This window comes from Melanostigma gelatinosum (assembly GCF_949748355.1).
Source record: "Melanostigma gelatinosum genome assembly, chromosome: 15".
In the NCBI taxonomy this organism is placed as follows: Eukaryota; Metazoa; Chordata; class Actinopteri; order Perciformes; family Zoarcidae; genus Melanostigma; species Melanostigma gelatinosum.
Window position 1 is genome coordinate 12,821,546 of NC_136648.1, and position 14,272 is coordinate 12,835,817.

The following is a 14,272-nucleotide window of genomic DNA, read 5'->3' on the forward strand; positions in this document are numbered from 1 at the left end:
AGCTCTTAAGACGCGACCCGAGTAACGTTGTGGTCTTCCCCTATTTATTATTTATTTATTATTTATTATTTATTTATTATTTATTTGGACCATTGTTGACCTAAAGTCTTTATAGTCACTTATAGTAAAGTGTGAAACTTTAGTCGTAGTTTATCATGTCATGGGCTGAACAGTTAGTTTGTTTTATAACTTTGATAAACATTTGTGTTTTAGTTTCACCTGCACATGCTTTAGATGGACACTCGTGACGTTTCCATTAAGCTTGTTTCTATCAGTATTTAATTTTCTTATGCGGTGTGTCTACTTATATTCTCATGCCATCGAAACGCACAGCACTGAAAAAATCACTGTCAAACCTGGAGTCTTTTTTCATAACGAGCTACCTGACCTCTGACCAACAATGAACTACTAAGCAAAGCAGCTGTGCATCAGTACATCTTATTGCGTAGGACATCACATTATTTCTACTTTTCTCTGTGAATTTGTCTGTGGAGAAGTATCTGTTTACCCTCTGGATAAGATCACCATTACTAGCTAGAAGCACTCATTTGTTGACGTATTTGAAGTCAGTCTTTTGAAGAATATAGTAAAATACCAATAAATGTCGACTGCATCCCTCCCCTACACATCTACAGCAGTTTGTGCATGTCCTGTGACTGGAGGGTAACTCATTGAGTTGGATGTTTTCCTCTTATACATGTTTGCAATGGAAGTCTTTGTTTGGCTTATTGCTGTTTAGAACTGAAGTGAAAAGGTTTTGTGTCTGCACCGTTTTGTGTATCTGCTGATCGATGTTCGTAGTGATACGATTATGCTCACTAAAATGCTCCTCTTGATAATCTTGGAAAATTAAAGTTTGCTCATTGTTTTTGCTCTTTCAGCTTGACGTCACTCTTGTATTTCTGATTTGTTTTTCACTCATGTTGCAGATGGATTCTCATTATTGGCATGAAACGCTCTCAAATAGGAACTACTTGCAGTTATAATAATGCCTAATGATAAAAAACAACAACATTGTATTACAGCTGCAGTATGATTCTTAAGTCTTTTTAGGCCATGACTTTTCTCTGGGGATTATATTTCATTCAGCCTTCAAACTGTGAGCGCAGAGCAGACCTATAGGATCCAGGTTGCAGTATGCACACATGCAGGCTCATTGGCTGCAGGCAGGTTGACACAGTTTCCCTGCTCCACCGCCTCGTGCAGCTGTAGCGGGTGCTCGGAGCCTGTAGAGCCAGCAGGTGGTTCTCTACTGCGTGCAGCCGGCTGGTGGAAGAGCTGAAGAACTAGAGAGGAGAGATCAGACCACCGGGGTCGAGGTCAGGCGGAGAAAAGGAGAGCCGCTTCTTTATCTGGGAGGAGCCGCGGTCGCTTCACTCACCGAGGTAAGCAGTGTTGCCTCCGCCGGGTTGTGACTCTCCGGGCACCGCAGAGGTGATCGGTGGACGCCGGTGGCCCGGACAGGACGGTTGCGGATACTTTGCGGGCTGCAGCAGGCTCAGTGCAGCGCCTTGCGGTGAACCCCCCCCCCCCCCCCCGGAGAGAAAAGCATCTGGTAGCTCAGACTGAAAGAGGAGACGGGGACACCGACAGCAGCGCGGAATTATTGTTGGATACAACAGACTCACTAAGGTTTACACCGAAATGGGGTAAGTGTGTCGACATTTGACGGAAAAGAGCTCTGTTCACGTTTTGACCCAGATCAAATACTTGTTGGGTGAATGAAAGCTTGAACTCTCTCTCTCTCTCTCTTGTATTGTAGAAAATAAGTCTCAGTCACCTTGTAAGATGTTTCCTCACCACAGAGAAAGGTAAGGACACTTGAGTGTCAGTGTGAACAGCTTGTTCCATATGACGTTTGACAGGCTACTCTGACATGAACCTAAAATAGAAAATCGGTCTTAACTTGAAGAAAGTTAAGTAATGGTATTAATTTAAAATGATTGTAATTCTGAAACACAGATTTTGGGGAACTTGCTTCACATATAGCATCAAATGATTTTCCTGTGCAGCTCATGTGGAGCAGTGTTGTGGTTTCTTTTGTACAGACACAGATTCAGCGGGGTCATTTCACACTTGGCAGATCTTCTGCAACCTTCTTCCTCTTTGTGGCCCCAGAGTGTTCATATCTGATCCATAATTCTTAGTACTCTCCTTAGTTTATTGCAGTTGTAAAAGGCCAATGAACGATGGTGCAGAGGACTAAGCAGGATGAAATTGCTCATTTTTTTTCTTTACAATTAATGTCTGATTAGTTGGATACATGTGCAGCAACAAAGGTGTGGTCGCACTTCATTTCTTTTGGCAAAACTGGAGGATTGGTGCTAAATAAAAGTAGCAACCTTGCATTCACTGAGAAATCTGGGGTCCTAATGTTTACCATCTGGTTTTAAAATATTTAGATAGACCAGATTAACCGGAGAAACCCAGTAAAGCAGATTGTGGCTAATGGAGATTGTGGTAGGAATTAGTGTAGTGGTTCATCATGAGGGGCAGCTGCGTCCCCCGTCCAATCACTACCAGGCTTTGTTATCCTTAAAGACCCCCATGCAGCCTGGTAGCCCACATCCATCTGCTGAGGATGAAGGTCGAGTGACGGAACACCAAATGATTCGAGAACATAGCCAGCAGAATACTGATAATGAAACGAATTGTTAGTTGCAGCCCCAGTTTTGTCAGTGAATGAATTAAAAGTGTATTTTCTTCTTCATGTACTCGACCCGACCCTGGAATTATTCAGACATACTAATGAACAGCAAATCAAACATTTCGGTGTATAAACCCAGCAGCACCTGACTTCATATGAACAGCTGACATATAATGTCCAACTGACATATAATCTCCAACAATGGAAATAAAACACATACATACACTAGTATGTAATACAAAAACATTTTCAAATAAAGCTCAATGTGTTTTTCCGGTAACATATTGTATATTTACATCACTACTGACTGATGATGTCATCAGGGTCACGCTGACATAGGCTTCAAATATTTAACTGAAACCTTTTTTTTTTTTTTTTTTTAAGCTGGGGTCATGGAGTTTGAAAGACGAGGGCATTTAACTGGAAGGGGAAGTCTAATAAAAGATGCTGGTGAATTGCATTATGGGAACTGTAGGAAGCTTAACTCATGACAGGGAGTAAAAGTCTGGATATCTCGACCTCTGCTGCGTCAAATTAGATCCTTTATGTGAGTGGAAAGGAGTGCTCCTTTAAAATACCAAACTGCGCTCATCGCTGTCGTGTCCCAGTCAGACCTGAGATCAGTGAATCAGTGGTTGCAGCAGGAGCTCCACTGACCACAGGGAGGCTCACTGTGAGATGAGAAGGAGAATCATAGTGCGAGTTATTATCAGACTATCAGCCGTCGAAATGCCACCGTTCACAGCAACATCTTTACAGTCGGCCCTTGAAACACTGTATGTCCGAGCCCGTATGATGCTTTTTCTTTTATCATGATCTCCTGCGCTGATAAACACAGAAAGAGACCATTATTGGATTTGTGTGTCACTAATGGGGTCAAATAGAAATGTACAATGATAATGCCGTTCTGTTGGGAACAGCCACTGCGACGTACAATTGAGAGTCTTATCAATGTCGGTGTTGTCTGTACCGGAAAAACATCAGCATTGGTTTTATAATCTGTCTCCCACATTTGAAAGACATTTCAGAGAGAACACCTCAGTGCTGCATGTCTGGAGCTCCCTGTGTGCCATATTTGTTATGAAGACATGGACGGTGAGATAGTCGGTCCAGTTTGATCGGCCGTCACATTGACATTGATCTGTGAGCGTGTCACGGATTTATTTGGCTACGGTAGTCATGTTGTTTGCCACTTCAGCGGCATGGCTCTATGGATGGAAATGTCAGTCGACTGGCCGTCCCGCCGCTTTGATCCAGACTGGAGTATCTCAACAACTGTTAGATGTTCCATGAGACAGTCGTGGTCCTGAGAGGATGTATCCTACTGACGTTGGTGATTTGCCTCTAGTGCTACCAGCAGGTCAAAATGTGTCTTAATACGTTGGTTCATGACCAGATTTGCAAAACTAATCCCATCAGCCTCAGCTTTACTGTGTGTTAAGCGCTAATTAGCAAATGTTAGCACGCCCAAGTAAGATGGTGAACATGGTAAACGTTAACATGTGAACATTGCCATGCTGACGTTAGCACGAACCACAAAGCACTGCTGTGCCAAAGGACCAGCATGGCTGTCGACTCTTCTTTTGTCGTGTCTTGTTTTTGCCTTAGATAGGACTTTGTACTAAGTAGAAAAACAGCAACAGTTTGATACACTGGGACTTCAGTATATATATATATATATATATATATATATATATATATAAATACACAGACATATGTAGGCTACTTTGCTTTATTTATATATCAATCAAAGTGTGGGAATGCACAGTGCTGTAAATGTACAGACTGGACACTAGCTGAAGAGGAACAAGGGAGGTAAAAAGGGAGCAAGAGCTTTAGCAGCCTTGCTCCTCATACCACATGACTGTGGCTAAACCACCTCCCAACACGAGAGACTTTGTTGCTTTGATGTATTTACCTCGTATCCAGGATACATCTCTGCAAATACTGGCAGGGGCAGAGCAGAGGGTGGAGGGTGAACGACTCGGGAGAGGGTCCAGAGCGTTTCAGTCAACATGATTTGCCAGCTAAGTCACAGCCCTGTATGGTGAATGACGCAGGGGAAAGTGTGGGAGACAGCCGAAGGAGGATTCCAGCATCTGTCCCTGGATGGCAGCGAGACAGATGGAGACGTACCATTGGGGGAAATAATGAAGGATCTCCTTTTTAAACAGAAAGACACAATCTGAACAGAGTTGCATGATAATGGATTTTAATGGAGGGCGGTGTAAATGTTTTTATGCTCAAATCCGAAGCAAAAACACATTCTTGTCGATGCAAAATACAGTTTCTCTTGTTTCGCATGATTTAAGAATGTGCAGAACTTCCCCCTCTAACTACATTATATTCAGCTGCCTCTAAACCATTGTTAATGTACCGGATGTGTGAGAGGGTTTGCTTTTTGACATTTCCAAATACAGAAACAATTTTCTCATCATCATCATCATCATCCCTGTCCTTCCTCCTCCAGGGAGCAGCCGATCTTCAGCGCCCGGGCCCATGTTTTCCAGATCGACCCCGCCACCAAGAGGAACTGGATCCCCGCCAGCAAACATGCCGTCACCGTGTCCTTCTTCTATGATGCCAACCGTAACGTCTACCGCATCATCAGCGTGGGTGGTACCAAGGTGACGAGGAGGAAAATGATGGAGAGATGTGTAAATTCCACAAAGAAACTATCCTGAAATGATCTCCAAAGACACATCAAATAGTCCCAGTAGACTTCACATCCAGAGCTAAAATGTGAACCATGTATCAAAACACCCAATTTCTGAGGGATTTTCTCAAAGTAGTGTTATTATGTGGAAGAAATAAGAAACGTGTAGTATATAAAACCCACTGTGGGCAGCCAGAGCGTCTTTGTCGCAGGCCTGTGGATTTAGATTATGAGGAAGAGGCTGCATCAATCGCTGGGGAGGGAGGGAGGGAGGGAGGTGGGGGGGGGGTCTATTTGATCTCCTCTGAGCACCTCTGGTCTGACCCACATTTCTGACTCCCAGAAGGCTGTGCGAGGCGGCAGTTGTTCGCTCAGCAGGCCAATCCTGCCAGGACTGGTGTCTGCTTCCACAATAATCTTCACTGCTGCCGCCGCCGTCCAACACGTTGTGTCAAACATTTCACCTCAGAAACGGAGACTGTGGCGTTCATGTCAATATGTTTTGGAGAAGACAGAAGGACGAAAAAGCTCTTAAGCTGCCATTGCCCTGCAATTGTGGGATTTTAGATCAGGTCCATGTTTTTAAGGCTGGAGATGACGTAAAAAGGTTCATAAATAGGTCCGCTCTAATCATTTTTCCTCTCATGTGGAGGGGGGGGGGAGGAGAGGTGGTTGCCTCTACTCTGAGTTTGCTTTGAACAATAATTGTGATGTGGCAGAGCTTCAGATTCAAAAGAACAAACGTGTCTCAAGGGAGGAAGTGCTTCAAAATAGATTATCGACAGGAATCCCAGAGGAAACCTGTTGCTTCGCAAATGTCGCCACAACCACAGATGTTTCCCTGCATTCTTTTCTTCCCACAAACACGTCAAACATGAAGGGTTATGTAGGTGCTGTGTTCAAACAATGACACTAAGTTTCAGTAGGAAATATATATATAATCACGCTTCTCAGCAGTAGTTATTTACTGCTGCAGTCTCCACAAGGAGAAATCCAAAATGTGAATAGTCAACAATATTTAAATGTATTTAAAATAAATGAACATTTTATGATGCCTATGTTACGCTGTTGTTGTGAATCCCCCGCGTTATTGGTTGATTCAATTTCAATACTAAATCACTAGAGTTATGAAATGTGAGCTTAAATAAGGAATGCTAATTAATAATTGAATTTGATTTGTTCTGTCTGGATCTGCTGTTGAACTACACCCCCCCTCATCTCTCATGGCTCTCTCATGGATCCACATGAAGGGACAATCTCTTTTTTTTGTGTGTGTGTGTGTGTGTGTGTTATCCCTGCATTTACAGGCAATCATCAACTGCACCGTTACACCCAGCATGACATTTACCAAGACGTCTCAGAAGTTCGGTCAGTGGGCGGACAGCCGGGCCAACACTGTGTACGGACTTGGTTTTGCGACAGAGCAACAGCTGTATCAGGTAAACTAACCCAATGTCAACAAAGAACGAGAACACAAAGTGCTGATTAATACTTTAGGAAATCCATTTTATTTCTCAAATCCTCTCAATCCTTCCAGGTGTCTGGAGGCCAGTGAGTGCTGCATTATTCATGTTTCATTACCTGAAACGTGTCCTCTTTTTGAAAAGTTCTCAGATAAGTTTAAGGAGGTGAAAGATGCAGCTCGTCTGGCGCGAGAGAAGTCGCAGGATAAAGAACTGGCCAACACAGCGCTCTCCATCGCTGCTCCACAGGTGAGAATAACAAAAAATAAAACATGAAAGTAGAGCAAGCCTCTGCAGGTATCAGGCAGGAAGTGTAGAAAACAGTGTCACGATTCACAGGAGCATCCAGTAATGCATCTTTGTCATGTTAGGATTGAGGAGGTACTGGCCAAGGTTAGATGAATGCACCTCTGTTACTTCTGCTATTAGAAAGGGCCACTGTTATATATGAGAGAGAGAGAGAGAGAGAGAGAGAGAGAGAGAGAGAGAGAGAGCTGGGTCACTTGTCTCCGAGGTAAGACGAAGTGAGGGAAACTAGGGCGATGGTAAAATTATCCCGAGCCGCTCAGCGGTGCGACGCTTCCTTATGCTGCCGAGAAGCCTCTGACTCAAACACTGTAATGATGAAAATGTAGTCGGCTCTTTTGATCAATGGAGAATAAAAATACATCTGGTGGTCACGAGGAACAGGCCGATTTCCTTCTAATTCTACGGCTGAACAGATTCCAAGTGACGTCTCTCGCTCCACGTCTTTATCGATTTGATGAACACATTGGAGACTATTATATTATTATTATTATTATTATTAATCCAGACTCTTGCCAACTGCGTCAATTAGTTTGCGCTTGTCAGTGCATAACTGCTTGTGGTTGTGATATTCTTGTAGAGGTCTTTATGTTTGGTGAGCTTTGTGATGACATGTTTCTTTGTGTGTGTTTTTTCTGTTTCTCTCCGCCTGATGGATTCCCTCTGTAGTACTCACAGGTGAGTCTGTCGTTGTTTTATCTTCTAACTTCTGAAATGAACGTATTATTTGTCATGTTTTTGGCACCACACAAAACAGAAACTGAAGAAAAAGGAAATATGTGAGCAAATATACAAAATAAATCTTTCTTTTTCTTTCCGTCAGTCTCTGAACTTTGAATTTATTCACACCTGATGTGATGGGCTCATCAGAATAATCCATCTCACAGCACCATGAGTCCATCCTCGTTCTGCTGCATAGCTTTCCTTCATTTAAATGTGTTTTTGATTCAATCATTGCGCAATCTTCACTTTACTTTAATGTGAAAGCGATTGGGATCTGACGGTAGTCCTCGTCAAAGAAGCCGCCTCTCTTCTGTCTGAGCAACCACTCGGTGTTGTAATGCTGTGTGTGCTACCGGTGGAGTCCATTTACTGATGTGTTTCTCAGGACGTCTCTGATGAACTCCAGTCTCCACCGGTGATGTGTGTGAACGGACCCGAGGACAAGCTGTTCCGCAGCCAGAGCGCGGACATCACCCTGTCCGCTGAGAAGGAGCGCATTAAGAAGATGCTCTCTGAAGGGTAACTGAGTTATGCACACACACACACACACACACACACACACACACACACACACACACACACACACACACACACACCAGAGTGGAAACTGAAGGGAGCACAAACACTTTCTTCTCCTTCTCTGCTTGTTTTGTGTCGGTGTTAAGAATCTGGTTGAAAGAAGATGAAAAACATGCATATATTTTGCAAGTTGTTACGAGTGGGTTGATGGCATTGATAGAATACATTTTAATATAACATTGGATGCTTTGCACATAAACAAAGAAATTGGATCACATAGAAACTGCAAACAAACCTCATCCTCCATCTATCCAAAAGAACATTTTAATTATGTATAAGCACATTTCATTTAAGGTGCTAACCTCTGATGTTAATGTTTCATCTTAGAATATGTGATTTCCATGAATAGATAAGGACATAAAAGGAGCTTTCAGCCACATCTCATCAGTGGATGGAGAACATGCGAGAGTGGTATCGATCTTCTCATCTAATTCTTGGCAAAAGAGATGTCTCCACATAATGTCTCCACATAATGCCATTAAAGTGTTTTATTTAGAAAGCTATAAATCAAATAGTTGAGAAGGAATGTGATTTCATAGAAATTGACGACAGAAATGTTCGTAATTGGGCCGTTTCGTACCAATAGTTGTCTCACCAAACAGATGAATACTCCTGGTGATGCTGCTGGTACTCGCATTGCAGTTAAGAGAATATCAGATTTTGTAGCATCAGCTAAACTGCACGAGGTTGCTACAGATGTCGTACGATCGATACTATTGATCGCACCTTTGTTTTGTTACCTTTTAACGTCCGTGTTCCCGGCAGAGTTCACTGAAGTGTTAACATGCTTTTCATGCTGAGGCTTCGTAACAGTTCGACGTTATTCGATTTGTTAAGCTCTTCAAGTCCGCGGAGAGGCCATTGTTGAGGTTTCACTAATTAATAACATCGGATGATGTTACTAAATACTAAATCACTCGAGTTATGAAATGTGAGCTTAAATAAGGAATGCTAATTAATAATTGAATTTGATTTGTTCTCCTGAGACGTCTTGGTAAACATCTCCTCATTCAGCCGGTTTGAGCCACTCGCGATGCTTTTACATCCTGCGGTCCAATTATGACAACACAAAGCTCCTCCTTAATGGTTACCATGGTAGACTGTTGCCATGGGACAACCTCAAGCTTCCTCGACGTAAAAGAGACCAATCAACAGAGAGAAACTGCAGATTATACCGAATACCATTGAAACTGCTGACATTAAATGATTTCATGTCTCTTATGTGATGTATAGATTCAAGTGGTTTATAGTTGTACCTGTGAGTGTAGAGTATACAATGATTATATCATGTATTAGGACTCAATACATTCAAAATGCAGTCTCAAGTACGATTCAGCTTCAGTGATGCTTCATGCTCACAACGTTTTATGTGTCAGCAGGATATTATCATTGTTAGGGGAAAAACGACACAAGAAGACGCCATGATGCCGTATTTACTTCGCAATAAACCTGGTTAATGACGACTATTTGATTACATTCACGAGAGACGTGTCATCACTCTAATTTCCTTTCAAAAATAGTCTCAGTGTCACATTCAGTCTTTTGATTAAGATGACTTTTAGATAGTCAGCCCTCCAGGATTAGAGGATTACCGCGGGAACAGTTCGGTCTTCTTGTTTGCTCTCTGGGAATTTGAATTGGTGTATCTTTGCTTTGTTATAAGAACTGTGAAATGACCTTCAGTCTGGACGGTGGGTGTGCTGCTGCAGGCTGTTGTGTAGATTTCTTAACACTGTTATAGAAGCTTACTGCTTGTGTTAACCAGGCCAACAGTCAAGCAGTAACATCAGTAGCTAATAGCATTCAGTCAACATTTGTCCCAATATTGCAATGTTTTCCACAAGACAGTTTGGCTTCAAATATGTAAGTATGTGTCATACAAGCCATATTATCATAAGGCTTGCATTTACAATATTACATGCATCATGTAAATATGTGTGTTTTTCAGGTCTATCTGTGAGATGAACCTGGATGCAGAGCTCTTCACTCTGCAGGACAGCAACACCAAACTGGTGGCAGCTTTGCACGAGGCTAATGCTAATGTGGAGCAGTGGAAGAAACAGCTGACAGCGTATCAGGGGGAGATGGGCCGACTCCGAGAGCAGGTGAGCCCTCTCCTGTGTCTGACAGGTACAGAGGGCGCTTTGAAGCGTGCACACCCTGAACACTCAATTAGAAAAAATCTATTCCTCATTTAAAAGTAATTCAAATATATCTTGTCGCATATTAGTTGAGCTTTACTTTGGAAAAAAATAAAAATAAATACATCGGTGTTAAATCAAGAGGGGCAATTTTTAGAAACCCAGGTACCTAAAAGGTGGCCGGATTTCATACATATCACGTAAAGTTAAATATTGTGGTTTCACCACAAGGGAGTCCGGTCTAAATGCCGAGAACCTTAGGTGTGTTGTACACTTAAATTACCGCTCAGGTTCCAGTGACTTCAGATGCCTCTGGCCTCTCTATCCTCACTCGTCAATAAACGGTATTTTCACATTTGCTGGTAGCTGGTTCCTCTGGGAGCGACCTCGCCTCAAGCTGACAATTACAAACCTCTCTGATTCAATGCTTTAATACCTTGATACCTTTCCATTACAGCCCAGCTTTACAGTATCGATCACTCATTTTTAATTATCCCCCACTCGTCTGGTATTTCAACAAGAAATAGTTTCCACCGCTTTGGTCCACATCCACAAATGAATTGATACGAGTGAGAAGCCTGTCTCCGTCTCCTTTGGACCGAGCTCGTTCCCTCCATCTGAGGAAGAGGACCAGCTGGCTGGAAATGGTTCACGTCTCTGGGGTGGTGTGAGAGGGAGAGGGGTTTGTAGGACAGCAATATCCTACTTTCAATGCCCCAGTTAGGAAAAATCACCAGAGGGAGCTGGCATCCGCTCGCTTCTCTTTCTTTTTTTCTTCTTTCTACCGCTCCTCGAGTCTCAGCCATACATGGTTTGAAATACTCCAGCCTGTCTCTGTCTCTTAGAGGTTGTCCTTCTGATTCATGAGACCCAGTTGACAAAGCAGTGAGGATTTCACTCCTGTTCATCTGATAACTGAAGAAATGACATGTGGATAAAACTAAAAACGTGTGAGGCTATAGAATTAATAAAACACAAATGGAAAAACAATTCCGACATCGGTAAAGAAAAGCAAAAATGAGAGTGAGTATCGAGAATGATTTTAAATTAGGTTGGCTGAACTCAAATTAAAAGGTAAACTTTCAAGCGAATAATTAGTCTGTCTTCATTTTAATTTAATTTAGGCCTTAATGTTTAACAACACTGAATGCTAAGATTTCCATGTGAATATCCCACATGCTGAATATGACTCTGTGTGCTGTAAGGTGTCTGACTTAGAGGCCCACGGAGGCCATGGCCCCAGTGACCTGCTGAAAGACGAGCTGACCCAGTCCCTGGAGGAGCTGGAGGCCCTGCTGAAGGCCAAAGATGAGGTTGGTGCTTATTGTTCCATTTCCATCATCAGCTGGGAGACGGGGAGCTGTGACGTTCATCACAGGTGTTGATGAAAGACTCCGCTACTCAAAGTGTACCTTTTAAAAAAAATCTTTTCCAGGAAATCCACATTTTGCAAAGCAAGAAAGTAGAGTACCACGAGATGGAACACGACCGGGATGAGGCCATTCACAGATTACGGGTAGGAGTGAGATAACTACCGTACGCTTTCATACATGATGCACACTTCTGCTGAGCAACAGAGGAATAATCAACAGCCTCTTCTTCTCGGTAGGAGACGGAGATGCGCAATGCAGAGCTGGAGCGCCGCATCCAGAACTCAGAGCAGAACCTGAACAACTCTCTGGAGGACCGGGATCACATGGACTCTGAAATCCAGAGGGGCATCGAAATTCTGGACATCAAGATCTTTGACCTCAATGATCTTCGCCAGAGTCTGGTTAAACTCATAGACAAATAAGAGCGGGAAAATGGGTCAATGTCCAAACCCGAGATGGAACAGACGACGGGGTTAGATATGTTGTGGCCCAATGCAGCGCGGGAGTAAACAAAACAAAGATGGAGCTGGTCCCTGTCCTCTTCAAGCACGAGCACCACCTCGGCTGCAGAGTACGTGGTTTTGCTTGTCCAGTCTAATGTAACGCTTCATGTTGCTTTCAAGGGTAACATTCAATGCAATAAACCAACTTTAAGGTAAGTGCTTAACACCGCTAGACGTTTAATACAATTGGTGCTTGTAGTTTTTCACAAGTGTGACTTTTGTACACCAAATGGCAATGCAGTGTCAGTATGAATAAGAGGCCATGTGTTCTTTTTTTAAACTGACAGCTGATATTTTAACATCTTCAGAGCAAAACGAGTCCATGAAGTGAATGCAAATGAAAAAGAGCACAAGACAAAATGACTTCAGAGAGATTTGCCTATTAAACAGCCTGCCTAAAATATATAATTATTACTGAATTAACACTCAACAACGTTTGATTTGTGCAGAGATACACGTGCGTGGTCTTATAGATACCCATGCATAATGTAACAGCTGTTGTCTTAAGTCTTGTTCAGACGGAGTTGTTGTAGTTGGGGATTTTCCCACAGGAATAAGCAATGACATATATGTATGTCAGTAAAATGTATGCCACACAACTTAAACATTAGATCTTAATAGTGACACCAAAGATCAAGTGTGAGGAGCAGAGTCATCCATGAGGTATTTCAGTCTGTTATCACATCTTCATTTAAGCGCGTAAGAATCCTTTAAACCTAAGATTCGTGACAGTAACCTGTAAGTAGATATGACACAATAAGTAATTACATTTCGGATAAATAAGTAGTTTTCCACGTGATATAAATCGATAACGCTACAGCTATTAAGTAAACGCAAGAAATAAAAGTCATCGCTTAGAATTACAGATACATTGAACTGGTCCCGTCTGAATAATGGTCCCGTGCATCGTCTCTGAACAGTCCTCTGACGTAGTAACTCCTTCAGGAGAGACGCAGTCATGGAGCTTCAGCAGACATCTTCCGCCTTCTGTCATTTCTCAGCGCGTTACCTTTAGCTGTGGGACTAACACGCCTTGTGAGTGTGGCTGGACTGTTTGAAGAGCGATGAAAGTCTCTCATCACACAGACTCTCTTGGTTAACATGATGCTGTGTGTGTGTGTGTGTGTGTGTGCGCGCGCACGCTTATTGTTCCATTTCATGGATGGTTGTTGATAGTCATGCCAGTCTGTGTCTCAAACTTTGAGCTGTTGTCATCGCAGTTTGGAAATAAAAGCAAAGAATACACTCAGTTTGTCATTTTTATGTCCCTTTTCCTTGTGTTAACAGTTTTGTTCCCCTGTGGTCCATCTGGTTTATGTCTACCATAACAATCCACCAAATGGTTTTAGCTTTCTGATGAAATGATTTATATTATTTACCTTTCGAGGTTCACAGACCCAGCTACAAAATCCAAATAGATTTTGTGTGTTTGTCACTGATTTAGTCGACAGGTAATGTCATGGAAATGTGTATCTGCACTGTAAGCGTTAGAGAAGCAGGTTAGTGACCTGAAGGTTGCTGGTTCGATCCCCAGCTGTGCAGGATGAATGTGTTTGTGGAAGTGACGCACTACTTCATTATATCCTCAGTATCATATTATTTACTACCACTGAGGTTTCCTCCAGCAGGGTCCTCACCCCCAACTGCTCCAGTGAAGGGTGCTTTGTGGCCCTCGGATCACACTGTGGTTGTACTGGACAGCTTCCAGGTCTGAATGACAGTGAACATGGCATTCCCGCTAAAGAACTTTCTTTTTGTTTGTGGTTTTTAAATTGCGTTTGTGAACCCATCTTCCTGCAGCAAATTAAATGAACCTTGTTTTTTTTTTAACCAAAATGTATGTCAATTTTCGTGAACGAGTCCTCCAAGCTCTCAGATTTC

At 42.6% G+C, this 14,272-nt stretch overlaps 1 protein-coding gene across 1 annotated transcript; it reads left to right on the forward strand.

Annotated features, from left to right (window-relative positions):
• Nucleotides 1–1,582: 1,582 nt before the first annotated feature.
• On the forward strand, nucleotides 1,583–12,310 carry LOC306788858 (homer protein homolog 3; the record flags this gene model as incomplete). Its single annotated transcript, XM_079284533.1, has 11 exons — nucleotides 1,583–1,649; nucleotides 1,763–1,811; nucleotides 5,118–5,274; nucleotides 6,611–6,742; nucleotides 6,911–7,015; nucleotides 7,742–7,750; nucleotides 8,181–8,314; nucleotides 10,323–10,479; nucleotides 11,721–11,828; nucleotides 11,951–12,031; nucleotides 12,125–12,310. The coding sequence occupies exons 2-11, from the start codon at nucleotides 1,789–1,791 to the stop codon at nucleotides 12,308–12,310; spliced, it is 1,092 nt and encodes a 363-aa protein (XP_079140659.1). The 5' UTR covers nucleotides 1,583–1,649; nucleotides 1,763–1,788.
• Between the last annotated feature and the right edge of the window lie 1,962 nt (nucleotides 12,311–14,272).